General features: G+C 45.2%; 1 protein-coding gene across 1 annotated transcript in view; it reads left to right on the top strand.

Annotated features, from left to right (window-relative positions):
• ABHD2 (abhydrolase domain containing 2) overlaps window positions 1–17488 on the top strand; it is a 63267-nt gene that overhangs the window by 7746 nt on the left and 38033 nt on the right. The window contains exons 2-3 of the mRNA XM_011379664.2: window positions 6806–6906; window positions 9111–9310. Of these exons, the coding sequence (XP_011377966.1) occupies window positions 9117–9310 (194 nt within the window). The 5' untranslated portion in view covers window positions 6806–6906; window positions 9111–9116. The remainder of the gene's footprint in view (window positions 1–6805; window positions 6907–9110; window positions 9311–17488) is intronic.

Genomic DNA, 17488 nt, shown 5'->3' with positions numbered 1-17488 from the left:
TGCTTCTACTCTTAGCATGCCAGGTGTTTATAAAACAGAAATAAGTGAAGCATGCTGTGCACAATGTATACCCTTGCCCCCAGAATCTTCTTTTGAGCTCAGAAGGACAAGGAGTCCAGAACCTTTCCTGCTTTGTGGGCTGAGCCCTGAGGGGCACTACTGCTGTCACAGCTGGCTGAATTTGGCATCACAGAACCACAGAGCTGGGAGAGGGGGGTGAGTTTGGCCCTGCCCAGCCTGCGAGTGGACAGAGGTGTCTCCTTGGGGAGAGGGAGTGGGAAGGGACTTGACCTGTTGGTCCAATCTCACAGATCTACTTCAAAGGCTGCTGTGGTAAAAGGCGCATGTCAGAGTTATAACAGGCCTCGCATGTTAATGTGCTCATTACAGGTCCCAAAGTGTGGATATTAGGCAAGTACCGTGTGCCAATCTGACACAGGGGCCTTGGGAAACCAGAATGCTCAGGAGTGGGGGCTCCTGGTTGTTTTTATTTTCTCACTATCTGCACGTAGCTGTGAGCCCTTTTCTGTTGCAGCTCTGGGTGAAACTGTCTTTGCTTTAGTGAGTTTCGTGGGGCCAGCGGTTCTTTAGTCCAGGGCTGTGCCAGGTACTAAGTCTTGCCCTGTCCCCCTGTCTCCTGGTTTCTTCCTTCTGGAAGCTTGTTTGCAAACACGGAAAACTGGGCGGGATCCGTACTGTTCCCGGGACACGACCTGGAAGTTTCTTTTGTGCGGTAAATCTGCAGACACTCTTCTCCCGCTTGTACCTGTCTCTCAACAATTCCGGTAAATGAGGCACTTGAGTTTGCTGCCTTCCAGTAAACTGAGATTTTACTTGTGATGCTACAGAATTTAACTACAGTATAAGTTTTTTAATACAATGTTAGAGTTATCAGATCTCTCCATGAAAGGGCCCCTCCTTTTAGAAAATTCTAGGATCTCCATAGAGGGGACACCTGGTTTGTGGTTTTTGATTTGTTCTCAGGCATGAATTAAGTGGTTTCTGAATGGTAGAGAAAACAGTTTTGCTTGTGATTTTACCAAGTGCTTTACCCATTGTCCTCTATCAGAAAATGATTATGCTCTTTCAACAGGGCTGTTTGCTAAGGAGGGTGGCCGGCTCCCTTTCAGTATCTTAGTAAGGGCATATGTGAAAGTGCTCAGTTAAGTGTGCCACTTAACTAGTGACTCAATCTTCAGTTCTTTTTAGTTTAGTAACTTTCTTTCGTGAACGTTCATGGGTTAGTAGCCATTGCTGACATTTAAAGGTGAGGTTCACATTTTCTTGCGTTCGGGTGACTTTCCTCTCACTAGAAACTTGTAGGGCATTTTCTGAAATTTCAGCACGTTGAGTGTGTGGCCTTTGACTTTGTGGAAGAATATGGTTAAATTAAACTGTAATCATACGAGCAGACCTGCACAAAAAGGCTATTTCAAGGTCTTAATTTTGGCCGCAACTAAGAACGTTAATGTAACTGTATTTAATTATCTGTAAACTCCTTCTCTTCTCTTTGAGAAAACTGTGTGTGACTTGGGACAGTGTCTTCAGCTTGTTGGACCTGATTTGTAAGAGCTGTGGGACTAGATCTCTGAGGGCTTTCTCCTTCCTTGTTGCTTTCAGTCTCACCACCACCAGGCACTTCCCAGCACCATAACCCAGTCCGACCTCCCAGGGCCACCCCCTACTTGGACCTGAAGAGGTCTAGGTGCTCAGCTCTTAATGTTCAAAATTAATACATAAACTTTCCTAGGCATCTTTTGAAAACAGGGTTGGCCCCGTCATTGCCAGGGCTCTCCATTATTTTGGGGCTTGAGGTGGTGGTGGTAGTGGAAGGGGGGATTTCAGAACCCAGTTCCTCCGGAAACTAATCCACCAGGACTCTCCTTGGGAGAAGGACCCAGGCCTGGAACAACCTGGATGCGCCAAGAGGCAGTTCTGTGAGCTGCATGCAGAGGGACTCACTGTGAGAGGAGAATGGGGCACAAATTGGCCCCGAGTTGTCGGCAGGTGGTTGTCAGCAGGTGTGCACCCTCTGGAGAGTGGGACAGACCTGGGAACCTTCTGGCAGGGCCTCTGACAGGGTCTTAGCACCTTGGCAGTGAGTGACTCAGAGCACAAAGAAATATCTCGGAGGGGGATGGCTGGGCTTTCTCCTAGCAATCTGCTCTGGGCTGTTTCTCACCTCCTGTGGAGTGGCTTTTATTTTTTTCTCTGTAACAGCTCTGACTTCTTTAGTTAAATGGCAGATAAAGTGGGAAGAAACTGGCCCTTTTCCTCCCTGCCTTCTCCCCAAAGATGTCATGTTGCCTGCGTTTACAGTTGACTGCTTTTATCTAAGTTGCCACCAAAAAGACTGAGAGATCGGAACGCGTGAGCGTGCTGTGTGTGGCCTCCCACCGTCATCCTGCGAGCAGCCTTGAGGGCAGGGAAGCCTGCCAGAGGCTTACTGTGCTGGCCTGGGTTGTTGTTTGTCTTGTTTTGTTTTTTATTCCAGGACATCAAAGAGGTTTGCTAGGAGGGCCTGGCCAGTCAACAGTGGATTTACCTGCAGGAAGGTGTTGATGAGGGGGCAGCCCATCCATAGGAAAGGAGGGACCCCCTCCGCAGAAGAGAAGGGGCGTGTGTGCCAGGAGGAGGGCACTGCCAGCACCTTTTTAGCACGAACATAAGAATACATCTTGGAGCTGTTAACGGGACTTGATAATGAACACTTATTACTCAGTGATTTAGTAAGTCTATCATGGCTCCATGTGTGTCTGGGGATTAATTTTAAATTTATTGGTAGAGGCCCAAGCAGTTAATCAGCTAGTTATTTCCTTGTTGGTGAGGCCTCTGTGTCAGTTTGGTAAGAGAATATCTTGTAATTTCTGTTACATTAGGGAGCCGACCAGGCAAAATGGAGGAGGGTTTAGTCATGCTGATGGTTTAGCTAATAGTAGGGGGAGCGGGGCACTTACTGTATTCCAGGGATTGTTTTAGAATATTCTCGAGGCGTGAACACGTTCCTGCAGATGAGGCCCAGCGGCATTACGCCACTTGCCAAAAAGGGCAAAAAGCTTACCTGGTAGAGCCAGGATTTGACACTGGGCTCTCTCACTCCAGGAGCGAAGCTCAACAAAATCCACATCTTCACCCAGACCAGAAGAGGAAGAGAGAAATTCTTTGGGAGCTTGATTTGGTTTTGTTTTCCTTGAGAGCTATTTGCCATGGGACCCACATGAGTGTTGAAGCTTGTTGGTCAGGTCCTGTGGGCTGCAAGGCAGAGAGACGCCCCCTCCCCAGGGCGTCTGCGTCTGTAGTTAACGAGAGAGGAAAGGATGCTGTTAACAGCTGAATCACAGAGGCCTAGAAACCAAGACAGTAAATATTTGCATACAGAATACAATTTGTATTGAGTTAACAAGTAGCCTGGGAGTGTTGGTGTCCCTTAGCTTATTGTGGTCTCTGTTGGCTGAAGCTTGTCTGAGCAATTAGGGACCTTTTGAAAGGATGTGGCGGAGGACCTCCTCAGTCTCTAAAGGGCAGGCGTGTGGAACTGCGGAGTCACAAGAGGTAATTTGGACATATCCTCTCGGGGGCCCTGCGGGAAAGTCTCTTAGGGCCTCTCTCCCAGCTTCCAAAGGTTCCTCGGCTTGGACGTGCATCGCTCCCGTCTCTACTTCCATCTATCCCTTCTCCTGTGTGTCTGTGTCTCTGTCCAAATTTCCTTCCTCTTACAAGGACACCAGTCATGGTGCTAGGGCCATTCTAATCAACATGACCCTGTGTTAACTTGATTACATCTTCAGCGACCCCCTTCAAATAAGGTAACAGTCACAGGTTCCAGGTGGACATGAATTTTAGGGGGACACTATTCACCCCATTACACAAGCTAATGAGGTTTCCGTGTTTGAGGTCTGCTCAGGCTTTTCTTTCTTTCTTCACAGTAGGTTTCGGATCGTCAGGGAACGTTAATATTCCCAGGCTGCAGTCATTACTCACTCGTGGAGGTGGAATGAATACGATGGAATTAGTGGCATAACCGGCACAGCTGGAGCCACATCACTGTGTAACTTATTAAAGGAAGAACAAAGGCCCTGAGGGTTGTTAGTTCTCGTGAACTATGTTGTTTAATGGTCCAGGAAGGAGGCTGGGGAACAGGGCCATCTTCTGTTACAGAGCTCACAGGGCGTTTTTCCCGTGCTCTTTAGCCAAGGACTGCAATTCTATCCCTAGAATCTCAGAAATTTTGAGCTGAAAGAGACCTTCGATATCATCTACTTCTAATCTAACTCTCTCATGTTACAGATGAGGTCTTTAGGACCCAGAAAGGTTAAGTAACTTGTTCAGGGTCACTGTGTAGGAAGAAGCAGAGCGGTCACTGAGACCCAGGTCTCAGAACCCCCACACTAGAACCTTGCCCAGCACAGTGGCCCTGCCTTTTCCTGCATTTGTGCCTCCATCTGAAATTGCTGCTCTTAGCTGTGAGAGAGAAGCCCCGGCCCTCGGGCTGCTGAGAGCGCCAGTCCAGCCTGTCTTAGAGATGAGGGGCAACACTGAAGTTGCCTTTACCACTGGGAATGGCAGCACCTTGGGTGTCTTTGTTAATGTAGGGACCACACATGGGATTTTAAGCGGAACGTATGGCACCTAGATCCCACTCATAAAATGACTGGGTGGGAGTAGGGGAGGTGTGGGGCTGAGCTGAGGAAAGACCCAATCTATCGGGAAGTACACAGTGGCAGGGAGTGAGAAGCTTCCTTTTCATCTTCTGCATACCTGGCCCTCCAGCTATTCTGGGTGACTTCCCTATCTAGGCTGCCTGATGTCCATTTAGCTGGGTTTCACCTGCTTAGAAAAGGGAGAGGGGCATACAAAATAGTACAGTGAATGCTAAGTGTGTTACGTCCAGAACAAATTCAGAATATTGATACTTAGTGGCAGGTTGAACTTGGAAAGAAAGAACATCATAAAATAAAGTTAAAATTCATTTCAAGAGTTTATGTTCTGAAATTGCCAGTTTTTGGTTTAATGCATATATACACATATACATCACACACATATAGATATCACACATACATATTCACTCTCATACTTACACATCTAAGTCCTAAGGCCCACTTTGAGGTCTAGTTGTTTCATAGGTCCCCCTGTGGTTAATTATTTCCTGGACTAATTATTTTTGTCCCCACGTTTTAAAGTATATAAAACCTTAACATAAATTTCTTTTCTCCCCAATTAAAATGAGAATTCTACTTAACTGCAGCCCTATAGAATGCTTAGCATGGTGCTAGGCACACAGTAGGTCATCATGACAGCCCTTAAGCCTACTGAAGTTCCAGGTCGGTGGCTCTAGTGACATGTGGTAGAATTGCCCCATTCCTTGGAACTTCAAGTTCAAGCCTTGGATCGAGGCTGCATATTTTGGACCATGGTAATTACAAGCCTCTCATAGGATTGCCTTCACTGAATTGAATTCAATTTTAAACCCTTGTCATCTTTCAGAGGTTGAGAAATTAATTCTCTATTGCTATTTTAAAAAAGTTGTAGGAGGACACTGCCTATCATATCACTCAAGGTCCCCTTATATAAAGTTCCATAGGGTGTGTGTGTGTGTGTGTGTGTGTGTGTGTGTGTGTGTGTGTGTTTATACTTTCATGCTTGAAGAGCCCTACTTCTCCTGAGTATCTGTCATGCTTCCTGGGGAAAGAGCACAATACATGTTAGCTCTCTTTCTATTTCGGTCTAATTAGGTTTTCTTTTTCCTCAGCAGAGAAACCTCCGATCCATTCTAGGCTTAATCACATAGGGAGTTGCGTATGTTGACATAGGCATTTTCCTTGTCCAGAATTTCTTAATTTCTTCTTAGATTTTGTGAGTTGCTATTTTAAAGCTTTTTTTTTTTCTTCTAATAACAAAAATATCTTAGTCATTAGGAGTTTTGGAAAAGGGAAAAAATAGGAAAATTGCCTGTGCTCTAATAACCCAGCAGCTGTAGCATCCATAAAGATTTGGGTGTAGTATGTCCTCTGTGTCATTAGAAGTTGCAGACTAAAGAGTCTAGAAATAACACTGGTTCGCACACAGAGATCTATTCTCTCACATAAAAAAATCCTGAGATAAGCGGTCTAGGTCTGATAAGGTGACTCCGTGAAATCATCAGGGACCCCAGGCTACTATCTTTCTACTCTGCTGTCCTCTTAATGTAGCTTCTTGAATGACCTCAAGGTCACTCCATGGCCCAAGATGGCTGCTAGTTGCGGCCAAGTGGTCTGCATCCTAGGGATGCAGGATGGGAAAATGGCAGAAGAGTTAACTCCCTGCCTTTTAAGAAGCCTCCCCAGAAATAGACACCTCCCCCACCCCAAAGTGGCCAGAAATGAGTTCCACGGACTCGCCTACCTGCCGGTGAGGCCGGAGTCTGTAGTCCCACCTCCCCGCCAGCAAGGCACATGTTCAGGTTTCTGTCACAGTGAAGGAGAGACTTCCTCTGGGGAAGTCATCAGCAGACTTCTGAATCTTTATGCATATCTCTTCAGTGTTTTGTTGTAGTGATCTGAGATAGTTTGTAGTAAGAGTCAAGCTGTAAACAAACATCAGTGTAAATATCAATAAATAAAATGTACTACATCTCGTTTGTCACATAATCCTTTTCTATGAATTTATCATTTATATGATAAATTTATCATTCAAATGGCCAAGAGTGTGGCACACGTTAATTACAGAAATTGTCTTTATCCCTAAAGCTTTGAAATGCAGAGAAACGGAGACTGTACTTGTATTTCATTTAAATTGCTTCTTTCTCATCACCATTTCATCTTTTCAGCTTTTAGGTTACTTTGAGTAAGAGATTGGACCTGACCAGCCCAGCTGTGCCGCTCTGCAAGGACAGTTAATATTCTCAGTGGAGAGGAACAAGGGACATAGGTATGTGTTGCCCAGTCTTATTTTTACTTCTCTTCCTCACCTCCCTTTTGTTCTTCAGTAGTGAGTAGAAGTGGGGAGGGGAAGGACTTTTGTATTTTTTTAATTCAATGAGTCTATCCTAGACCATCAAGGAAACTGGTACAGCCGCCAGCTGCATTCTTCTGTTCTCCCAACGAAGGGGGCAAGAAAAAAATACTTGTTTTGCTCCCATATCACCAGCATCACATCAGAGAAATTTTGGAGTTCTTGCTAGATCTCGTTTTTGGCAGCTTCATCATCTTGGATGCTAGTTCCTCGTTAGCTTGACTGGCAGAAATGGTAGCATTCTGAAGAGGTTAGGGTCCACAGGCTGAACCCGTGGAACATCTTCGAATGTGGTACTATGGACGTTTTAGGTCACAGGCTCCTTAGAGCGGCAGTCCAATCTTTTTGGCACCAGAGACCAGTGCTCCTGTGAGAGTCTAATGCCTGATGCTCTGAGGTGGAGCTGAGGCGGTGACGCTAACGCTGGGGAGCGGCTGCAGATACAGATGAAGCTTCGCCTGCTCACCTGCCGCTCACCTCCTGCTGTGCGGCCCGGTACCGGTCCACGGCCCGGGGGTTGGGGACCCCTGCCTTAGAGAACTGATTAAATCTGCAGACCTTCTCTCCAGAAAATTGTAAACTTTCACATATGATTTCAGGGGACTGTAGACTCCCATAGGGAACCCACAGACCTTGAGTTAAGAATCTTTGTTTTAGAGGTTTATAAATAACCAGTCTTTAAAGGGGAACATGGCCCCAGGAGTGAGATGACATATCTCTATAAGTCGAGTTTTAATGGAACTGTCAGCTCTTAAAAGTTCAAAGGTGGATGCAGCCGAGAGTATATTCAGAGGTCTAGCTAGCCTGGGTTCGAAATTGTGTAGGATGAATTTTTTTAAAAATCCTTTTCTTGCCCCAGTGGTGGAAGGCAAGCTAAGGAGCTGCGATCTTTGCTTGCTGTCCTTACTGAGTCAGGAGCCCCTGCCAGAGATCGTTGGCTGTGTGTTTACATCCTATATTTGCCAAAGTCACTTCGACTTTAGAAAAGGGTTTCTGCGTCCCCTCGGCCTTCCTGTGGGTCTCAAGAGCATTTATTCTATTATGCCCCAAACATGTTTTGGGGAGATTGTTTCATCCTGCCTGTTCTGTCTACACTGTTGGCCACCAGAATTCTTGTGCTGACTGTTTTTAGCAGAGGCTACTTGAAGCCAGGGGAAGCTGTTGCCATAGCTACCTTGGCTGTTAGAGTTCCCATTTTCTTTTTGTTAGCTTGTGGTTTCCCTGATTTTTAAGGTAACAGCTGATGTTCTGTTTTTCTGCCGAGCAGCTAGGAAAAGACTGGATTTTTGTTGTTTTTGTCATCGTCGATGTTTGCTTGTATGTGTTTGGAGGGGTGTGTGTGTGCGTGTGTGTATCACATATAAGGCGAAGCAATCTCAAAAGATAAAATATTAGCAGAGTTTGAGAAAAGCTAGAATTGCATATGCATTTTCAGTACTCCAGATTTTAATTTTGGCTTAGCAGTTGAATTTGGTTACTTTTAGCCTAGTGGGGGCAAAAAAATTGACTGAGCTCCATTTCACACTGCCCGAAATCCCCCCGGAACAAGGACCCCTGTGACCTGGGCTGGGTCTGACACCAAGGAGCAGATGGCTGAGTCAGGCCCTGGTGGTTTTATCTCACAGCTTTATCTCATCCTGCTCTGAAAACAGAGGGTTAGGGCCAGCAGGCAGTACAGCCACACCTGCAGGCCATAGCAGTCCCACCCACATATCTGTTCCAGGCTGTAAACTGGACACTTGGCACACACCTGGCACACCAGTTGCAGGTTAAATCTGCAGAGAGATTCGAGGCTGCCTTTTAAACACATCAGCATGTGACTCCAGGTCCCCCTCATCCTTTCTGATGGGACTTTTTTCACCCGCTCTCCAAAGGATCCTATTCTTAGTGTTTTCCAATTTGCTTATCTTAGAAGTGCTCATTCGATTAAATAAAACAACACCCTACACAGTTTATCATTGCTCAGGACTGTGTGTGATTTGGGTTGTTGCCAGTTCAGTGATGTCTGTGAGGGGCCCACGGCAGTCCACCTGGGTGGGCCCTGTGGACACGCCTGAATCATGATGTCTTCTAGTGTGTAGGCTCCACCCCTCCTCACTCCCTGTGCCTCTGCTCCCCAGATCAAGATGAATGCCATGCTGGAGACCTCTGAGCTCCCGGCCGTTTTTGATGGGGTGAAGCTGGCCGCAGTAGCTGCCGTGCTGTACGTGATCGTCCGGTGTTTGAATCTGAAGAGCCCCACAGCCCCGCCTGACCTCTACTTCCAGGATTCGGGGCTCTCACGCTTTCTACTCAAGTCCTGTCCTCTTCTGACCAAAGAGTGAGTAGACCTCGCACCTGCTGTGTGCTCGCCTGCTGAGCTGTTTGGCTTGGGCGGTGTTCAAAGAAGAACCTTCTCACATTGTGTCCTCTAGGGCTCCATGTAAAGTAGCAACATGGCTGTGAAAATAGCCACAGTCTCCACAGAAGTCTGTTTGAATCCTGGAGGGTAGGAGACAGAATCAGATCTTGGTTGCCTGGAGTCATCATCCGTTATAAGGACTTGGCAGAAAGCAGTAGTCATTTTTAGGTAGACGCAGAAAACTTGGACAACGGTCTAGCCTCTATCAAATGCTCTGTTGCCAGTTAGGGCAAACAAACAGTCTTTTCCAAATAATAAGCAAAAAAGCACAGGTTTATGAGTGGGGTACTCTCCATCTGTTTTATTGAAAAATGGACTGATATTAGTTAAGAGAAGCCACTTAACGAGAATGCCTTCATTCCGAGTGAACCAGAAATTGTATGCTTTTCAAATTGTCCAGCATTTTTCAATACTTAATTTAGATGATTCACTGACTTGGACTGGCAAGTAACATTCGCGCCCACTTTCAGATGCATGGGACCCAACTAGACCCAGTTCCTGAGCCATCTCATTTTTAAAGAGCTTTTGAAAACCAGAGTATTAAAAAAAATTTATAAGTTAACATGTAGATGAGTGTGAATTTGCAACCAGCGTTGGTTCCTGAATAATTAGAGGAAGCCACAATAAAGCTGCTTTGTCTACATTCTGGAAAAAAAACATAGCGTAAGGTTTGATTCCACACTAATTGTTCAAAGTGAAAAGAAAGAAAAGCTGATTATGGCAATTTTTTACGGCTTTTCTTGTTTTCCTTTTAGAAATAACCCAGAGATTTGAAGCCCAACACTTTTTCTTTGCTTTTTTCCCTCTTTGGCACACTTTCTCCATGAGTCTAAGGTACTGGCCTGGTGCCATGTGACTTCTATTGAGGTGTCCCTCACCTACCTTCCTGGTATGGAAATGTGTCCCTGGTCAGTCTTCTTGGGCCCCATGGCTGTGTTCACCCACTCCCGGCACTTCGCCACCCCTGTCCTTAACCGGTTGCCATGCTTCCTTCTAGTGAAACCCCAGTTAGAGAGGTGTGGAGGTCAGCTTCAGTTACTTAGCTATGGTTCGAAGGTAGGTATGAAGGGGCGAGTTCCCCAGAAACCATTTCCTTCCAAGACCTGTCCTTTCGAAGGTAGGACCAGCGGTCTTAGAGCATGTTGGAACATTATTTCAGAAGGTAAATTCCAAACACCCAAACTCTCAGACTTGAACATGACAAATGATTAAAGGGCAAAAAGGATACACTATGTCACCTCCATCTTTTAAATGACCTCTTATTTTCTATTTAGATGCTTATTGTAGGTAAACCTATGTCCTGCGTTCATGTAGTGTATCACCAAGGTGTTTTCACGTTACTCTTTTGTCCACGTTACTGCATTTTGTATTTGTTGTATATCTCTCGCAGGCAAATATGCCCTTAACGATTTTGAGGTCGGATTTATTTTTCCTCTCATTTTAAGAATGAGGAAACTGGGAGTAGCAGAGAGGGAAACCGACCCCAAGTTTGTGACTCCAGACTTGGTTTCTGTCTTATCTGTGGAGAGATGGATGGAGACGTTTTCGGGGTGCAGGCGAAAGGAGCGAGGTAGAGCACAGTGAGAGGCCAGCTCTCAATGATAGTCCTTAGCAGGACGGGCCCCAGAATGGCCTTCCAATTCCCTAGTGACCTCCTTTCTATTTTAATCACTCTGTCGGAAGCCACTGTCCTCCAGGTTCTTTCTCTGTGTCGCATTTCTGTCACGGCCTCCCATATGTTTGAAGCTGAGGGCAGGAAATAGGTCTGTTATGGGTAAGAGTGCTTCTCCTGGAACTTTGAAGATTTTTTTACTTAGAGGAAGCCTGTCTGCAGCCTTCGCTGACAATTGTCTGGGCTACAAAGGTCAGTCAACTGATTTCTAACAAGCCGGTGGCGTTACTCATGACCGAAAGCAGCCGGTTATTATGACTTGTGTGCAGAATCAGAACATTTTTTTTTTTTTTGCTGTTTTGGAATAGAATAAAGTTGATGAAACATGAACATTGAAAAGAGAGGAGGGATTTTTTTCAAAGTCAGTTTTTAAATCTCTTTTAAGCTAATCTCTCCAAAGATGCATTAGAAACGAATTTTTTGATGTCTGGAGAAAAACTCTGCTTAGATGGGAATGATATGTTTCTTATTCACTTAGCAACAGATCAATATTTACCTAGTGATTCATATTTTTTTTGTTCTCAAGAAGTGTTTGCTTTCAGCAAAACAAGCAGACTAAATGCTTAATTCAAAATTAGGAGAAAAGCTAGATGATGATACAAATCTCCATTTTTTAATGAATAGGAGATTTAATGCATATTTTTCTTCTAGGAATGGAAAATAAAGTGAAATACAAAAACAGTCTATAATTCTCCTACTCAGAGATGGACACCATTAACTACTTTGGTGATCATCCCCGTGAGTTCTTTTTTCTGCAAGTACTTACCCCACTGAAATCAGGGGGGTCGTGTTTCCCATTTACTATGCCGTGGATGTTCACCCACGCTGCTACCTACCTTATCTTCTACCGTTTGATTTTTAATAGCTTCAGAAATTTGTCAGCCATTCAGATTTCCTAACTGCTCAGGCAGCAGCGTCCTAGAGAAACTTTGAATTGAAATTCGGACTAGGACACAAACCTGTGTCTTCTACTTCTAAACCAGCCATGGAACCCTGGACCAAATGACAGCCCTCTGGTCCTTGGTTTCCTTCTGCGTCAAATGAACAGGCTGCTCTCCTGCGACGCCACACAACACCAACGTCCTTCGAGTCTAGTACTAGTTCGTTGTCAGGAAGCGAGGCAGAAGTCCTCTTGGAGGAAGGACGCTGGGGGAGGGAACCCTGGCTGGGAGGTAAGGACAAAAACCCAAAGAGAAGGGTTTTCTTGAGTATCTGTCCTCTTCTAGCTATTCCCATCCCCCAAGGCTTTTGTTTTTCTGAGGACTTTTTTGACCTGTCATTTACTTATACACAGACCTTATGTATATAGTGAAACCTACCTGTCCAGCCTCATAAGCCATGGCATCCCCCATCGCCCACGAGGTGCATGCTCCCTGCGCTGGTAGCCCCTGGCTACTCCCAAACCCCTTCCTTTTTCTCTCTGCCCAAATGTCTCTTATCCTGTGAGAAACATTTAACTAGCATCTATTCTGAGAAAGTCCCCCTGACTTCCCCCGACTCCTTCTCAGTCAGAACACGCCCCTCTTCCATCTTCCTACCCATGTGTTTCCCCGGCATGTAGTTTCTGGGTCCATTTAGCGCATTCTACCTTGTTGTATGGGAATTCGTGTCTTTCTTCTTCGTCAGTAGAGTACTGTACCCCAAATCAAGAGCCACACTCCTGACGAGCCGGAACAGGATGGCTAGCGATATAATGCCATTCTGTGTCTTACTTTCAGTAGACAGGCACAGGTGAGGGGCGTTCTCATTTGGGCAAATGCCGCGTGTGCTTGGGCAAAGGCAACCACACTGTCTCCAGCTTATGCAATCAGTGCTGCTCAGGGGCACTCAGTGAAATCGGGTGTACCTGTCACCGACAGTTTGTTCATTGGGAAGTCACTATCCTGCCTCTGAGAGATTTGTTGTTCAATCCTTTGGTTGGTGTTTTTGGTCTTAAATTAAGTCAGGGCAACCCGAGGTATATGTGAAAAGAGCAGTTTGCAGCCTCCGCCCTTCCTGTGGGCCCAGCTGAAGTTGCCATCCTGGTTAAAAAACAAAGGCAGGCAGCAGGTGCCCCGGCTCTGGAAGCCTGCTATCAGAGTTTACGTGTCCCCTGTGGGAAGCCAGGCCTCTGCCTTTTCACTCAGCAGGTCTGTCAGTTTGGGTCATTGCATAGCTAAAGATGAAGGCATTCAGGAGGCGCGTGATGGAGGCCTCAGCCAATACACAAGCCTAGAAACCAATAGCCGGGGTGTTTTTCTGAGACACCGAGGAGCTCCCCCCGCTACAGGGTCTGAAGAAGGAAAACAATGTGATCGAAACCACTACCACATGTCGGTGGGTGAGAACTGGATGTTATTGTTCTGTGTGGGTTTGAGAAATACTGGAAACTTGGGGCTGGGAGTCACCCCCATTCCAACACCAAGACGAAAATAGTAGTTGCCTCTCCTTTTTGAGCGTTTCCGCCTACAGGAGTGGCAGAAAGGCCACGACCTACCCGTAGGTCGTAATGAGCTCATCTTCTGTGGTTTTCCCTATTTCTCTTCTCACTCACCAGAGTACAAACTCCAAACAAGGATCCTGTAGAAAGAGTGTTCCCATTATAATGAGTCTATAGCTCTAGTTTTCTGTCAGGAGTCCCCCATTAGTCTTGGTTAATGAACATTTGAGGATCTACTTCTCTGAGACTCCATTGTTGGGAGGTATTTTAAAAAGGACCATTTTTTAAAAAACTTTTTCATTATGGAAATTTTATAGAGGCATTTTTTTCTATTGGTTTCTACACAACTATGCTTCCTGATGGTTTCTGATGAGGCAAAGCAAAACTACTTTTGATTTTTCTCTCAATACTAATTTCCTCTCTATTGTTATCATATTTATTTACTTCCAAACCATAAATATTCACTTCTTTTTTTTATGTACCCAAAATAAAAGCCCAATTCGATATGTGAAAATGCTGTATTTTCATAGATATGCAAGATACACTATTTTCGTTCTAGTGTATGAAGGACGTATTCAATCATTAGAAGTACTCAACAGAAAAGCGCTAATTCAGATCTCTGATAGCGCTCTGTATGGAGTTATTTTCCAGATCTGAAGAGCGTAGGACTTGGTAAATATACTCTTATTCCCTTGCCATTCCTTCCTTGCCTCCTTTTTTATAAGGCTATTTGCAGTGGCAGTGCCAAAAGGGGAAGCGAGGGTGAGGGGCTCGGATGTGGACAGTTGATGTTTTCTCAGTCTTAAATAAAGCATCATCCAGGTGCAGCCTCATACACTCCCTTCTAGTCAAATTGCCACCGCTATATTCCTCCTAGGTAGAAATTTTGAAGCTAACACAGCTTATTTATAGCGAGTTAAAGTTGAAAAGGATTTTATTATCTTGGGCTTAAATTCTTCTTAATTCCCTCTGGCTCACAGAGACATTCCAGATCAGATTGAGATCCTTTCCTCCTCGTCTGAACACTAAAGCTTTGTCCTTTTTATAGGATATACTCCTAATTCCCAAGAGTCTAAATTCCATTGACTTGATTTTACCCGTTTTAAGAACTGTGCAAATATTTCCTTAGATGCTTGTGGTAAATCATTAACAATTGCAAAGTTGCTCTGTGGGGTTCTGATGTACTGATGATACAGGCAGCAGACCTTCAGAGCACACTTATCTGGAAACCTACTTTGTAAGAGAGTTCTTAAACCATGAAAGACTCAAAATCATTTTTATCAAGACTGAGGAATGATGGTTAGCATTCGTGAAGTCACGTTTTCGTCTTAAAATTGCTCGTGTTTCTGATGACATGGGCCAAACCCAACTATCAAGGTGAAAAGGTTGGATTGCTAAATCTGAGATACTGTCCTCTGTAACGAGACTGACCCAAATGTCCCAATTTTCTCAGGACTGATACATTTTCTGAAATGGGGGATTTTCAATGCCAAAACTGGGGAAGTCTCAGATAAACAGAAGACTCACTGTCTTCTGCCATCAGCTGGCAAGGTTTTGTTTTTGTTTTGTTTTTTTAATGAGTGGATGTGTATTTGGTAGTTGGCGTTTAGTTTGCCAGTGGCCAGGTTTAATTTATTTGGATGTAGCCCATCTTCTCTGCCTGTGCTCTAGCAGGTCACTTATCCAGGAGACCATCAAGCCAGAAAGGAAAGTGCCACCATCTTGGAGGCCTCCTGTATTGAATCCAGATGACTAAGCTGAGTCTGGCGAAATTCATCCACTTTCTCTAACCTGGGCACAGGTCATCGCTTCTCGCTGGAGACTGCCTTCACACAGGAATTGCTGAAAAATCTAAAAGGTTCAGAATCCAAAACATTCAAGACTCCCTTGATTCAGTTTAGATGGGACGAGGCTCAGCAATCAGTTCTAGTTTCCAAAAATGCATGAGCAATCTACTGCCCTGTTCATCCTGCCTGAATTTATTCTTCAGGGCTCTACCATGTCTTTAAAAAAGCAAAAGAAGCATGTGCTGAAGCATATAGATGGGCAAGTGGGCTTCGGCTCCATGCCAGGCTTCCCCCATTACTAGGTCACCCTGTCCAGACTAGATTCCAGGGTCCCTCTTGGTCCACCAGTCATCCTTAACTTATAATTCTAGTTAAACTACTTTACTTAAACCTAATTTACTTTATAGGACTTTCTTGGGATCAGATGCATTTCTGTGGTCCTTGTTTCTTACAGTTGACTGAAAATTGGGCCAGTATCCAGGAGCGGGAAATGGACCTCAATTTCTAGAAAATCTAAAATGTCCAAGTGTAGCCAGCTTTTGTCACCTTCCGATGTTCTACTGATCCTGTGATTCAGTGGTTACCAATTTTGATCTCAAACTGTTCTTTTTCCCCACCTGCTCCTCGGCTCGCCTCCCTGCACTCCGGTACACGGTATACTTCATTCTACAAAACAGTGTATGCTTTATTGGTAAAGCATAATTAAGACAGTAAATGGACTTTGAAAGTGCATTCTGGAGGGTGGACAAGTCCGATTTCTAAACTGTCAGGGCCACGTTGCCGTCCCGCAGTGTGGAGGGTTAAGGGCTGACTGCTGCATTTCAGGAAGCGACTGACTTTGGGAGCGAGGTCCTTTTCCTCAGCCTCGAGATCACCTTCTGTGCAAAAGGAGTCTGTTGGCGGGACTGGCTTGGGGATCAGAATCTACTAGGTGATATAATAATATTTACTCGAGGGAAGCGTTTTCCTGGGTTTGTAAGGAAATCCGCCTCTCCACAAAATTCTGGGAAGAGAAATTGTTACTGATACAGAAAGCTGTAATCCTTAGTGAATTGATTTTTTTCATATGACCATATGCGATGCCATCCCTATTGCCACCCAAATGACTGTCTGCTAGGCTGAGCAGTGCCCTCTACCCAGGGCCGTGTGCTCCTCAGGGCTCTGCATCTGCCCCAGGTGGCTGCCTGTGGTGCTGTGTCATCGTGAGCCATGGAAATGATTCAGTCTGTGGTGGCTTGTGAACCACCCTAAATCTCCACCCATTGTCAGCTTCTAATCATAGAGCGATGGCGGTAGGTTGGCGTGGGCACGTGACATCAAGCCAGACAGCTTAACTTTGGAGGTGGCCATTGAAAGAGTCTGTAATCTGAAGCATTTGGGAAACCGCCTCACCTGGAGGTCAGTGGCTCATCCAGAACCACCTGTGGCCTCATGGCAGGAACAGGTCTGGGAAGCAGCAGGTTGTGTATTTTTCCACATTTCCCCGGGTACTAATGCCATCGCCACAACCGGCCTGACTTTCCTGTGACACGCAGCACCAAATCTTCCTGCTGGCGAGACCCTGAACTCGTGTTTCCAGCCAGACCACAAAAGTGTGAACCAGTAATTCCTTATTAATGTGAACTGAGAAACGCCATATATGCTTTAAAATTTGAAATCTGCCAAGCCGTCATAGCGCAGACTCCTCTTTCCTCAGTACTTCATTAAGCAAGGTTCTTCTTGGTGAATAAATAAATACGTGTGTATATATAAGTCAGTCAATTAATATTCAGTAACCCGTTCTTCCAGTCTATTCATCGTCTGCGTGCCATGCTCACCTCTCCCACATACATATAATCCTTTTTCTCATATTTCTACCTTCTCTGTTCATCAAAATCCTCTCCATCCTCAAGGCGGCCTCACTTCCTAGCTCCTCCAGCATTCTCTAACCTTTACCCGCCTCCTATCCCTTTGGTTCCCACTTGACAGGATATAACCATACCTCCTGTGTCTCCTATGTCTCTTCACCGGCCAACTGCATTCTGAGGGGCGTAAGGACAGACACTGCCTTAAATTCTCTGTATTCTCTATGGCTGCTGCTTTGCACAGAGTCAGTGCACACTGATGTCTGTAGGTGGTTTGGGTAGAAACCAACGTGATTAAGTGTTGAGAACGAGCTTTTAGTAGTAGGGTGACAAAACAAAAGCTGAGAAAGGAAGGAAAAAACATAGGAAACTAGA

This window comes from Pteropus vampyrus, unplaced genomic scaffold (assembly GCF_000151845.1).
Source record: "Pteropus vampyrus isolate Shadow unplaced genomic scaffold, Pvam_2.0 Scaffold368, whole genome shotgun sequence".
Lineage (NCBI taxonomy): Eukaryota > Metazoa > Chordata > Mammalia > Chiroptera > Pteropodidae > Pteropus > Pteropus vampyrus.
Note: the sequence above shows the minus strand (reverse complement) of the source record. Positions and strands in the feature narration are given on the sequence as shown.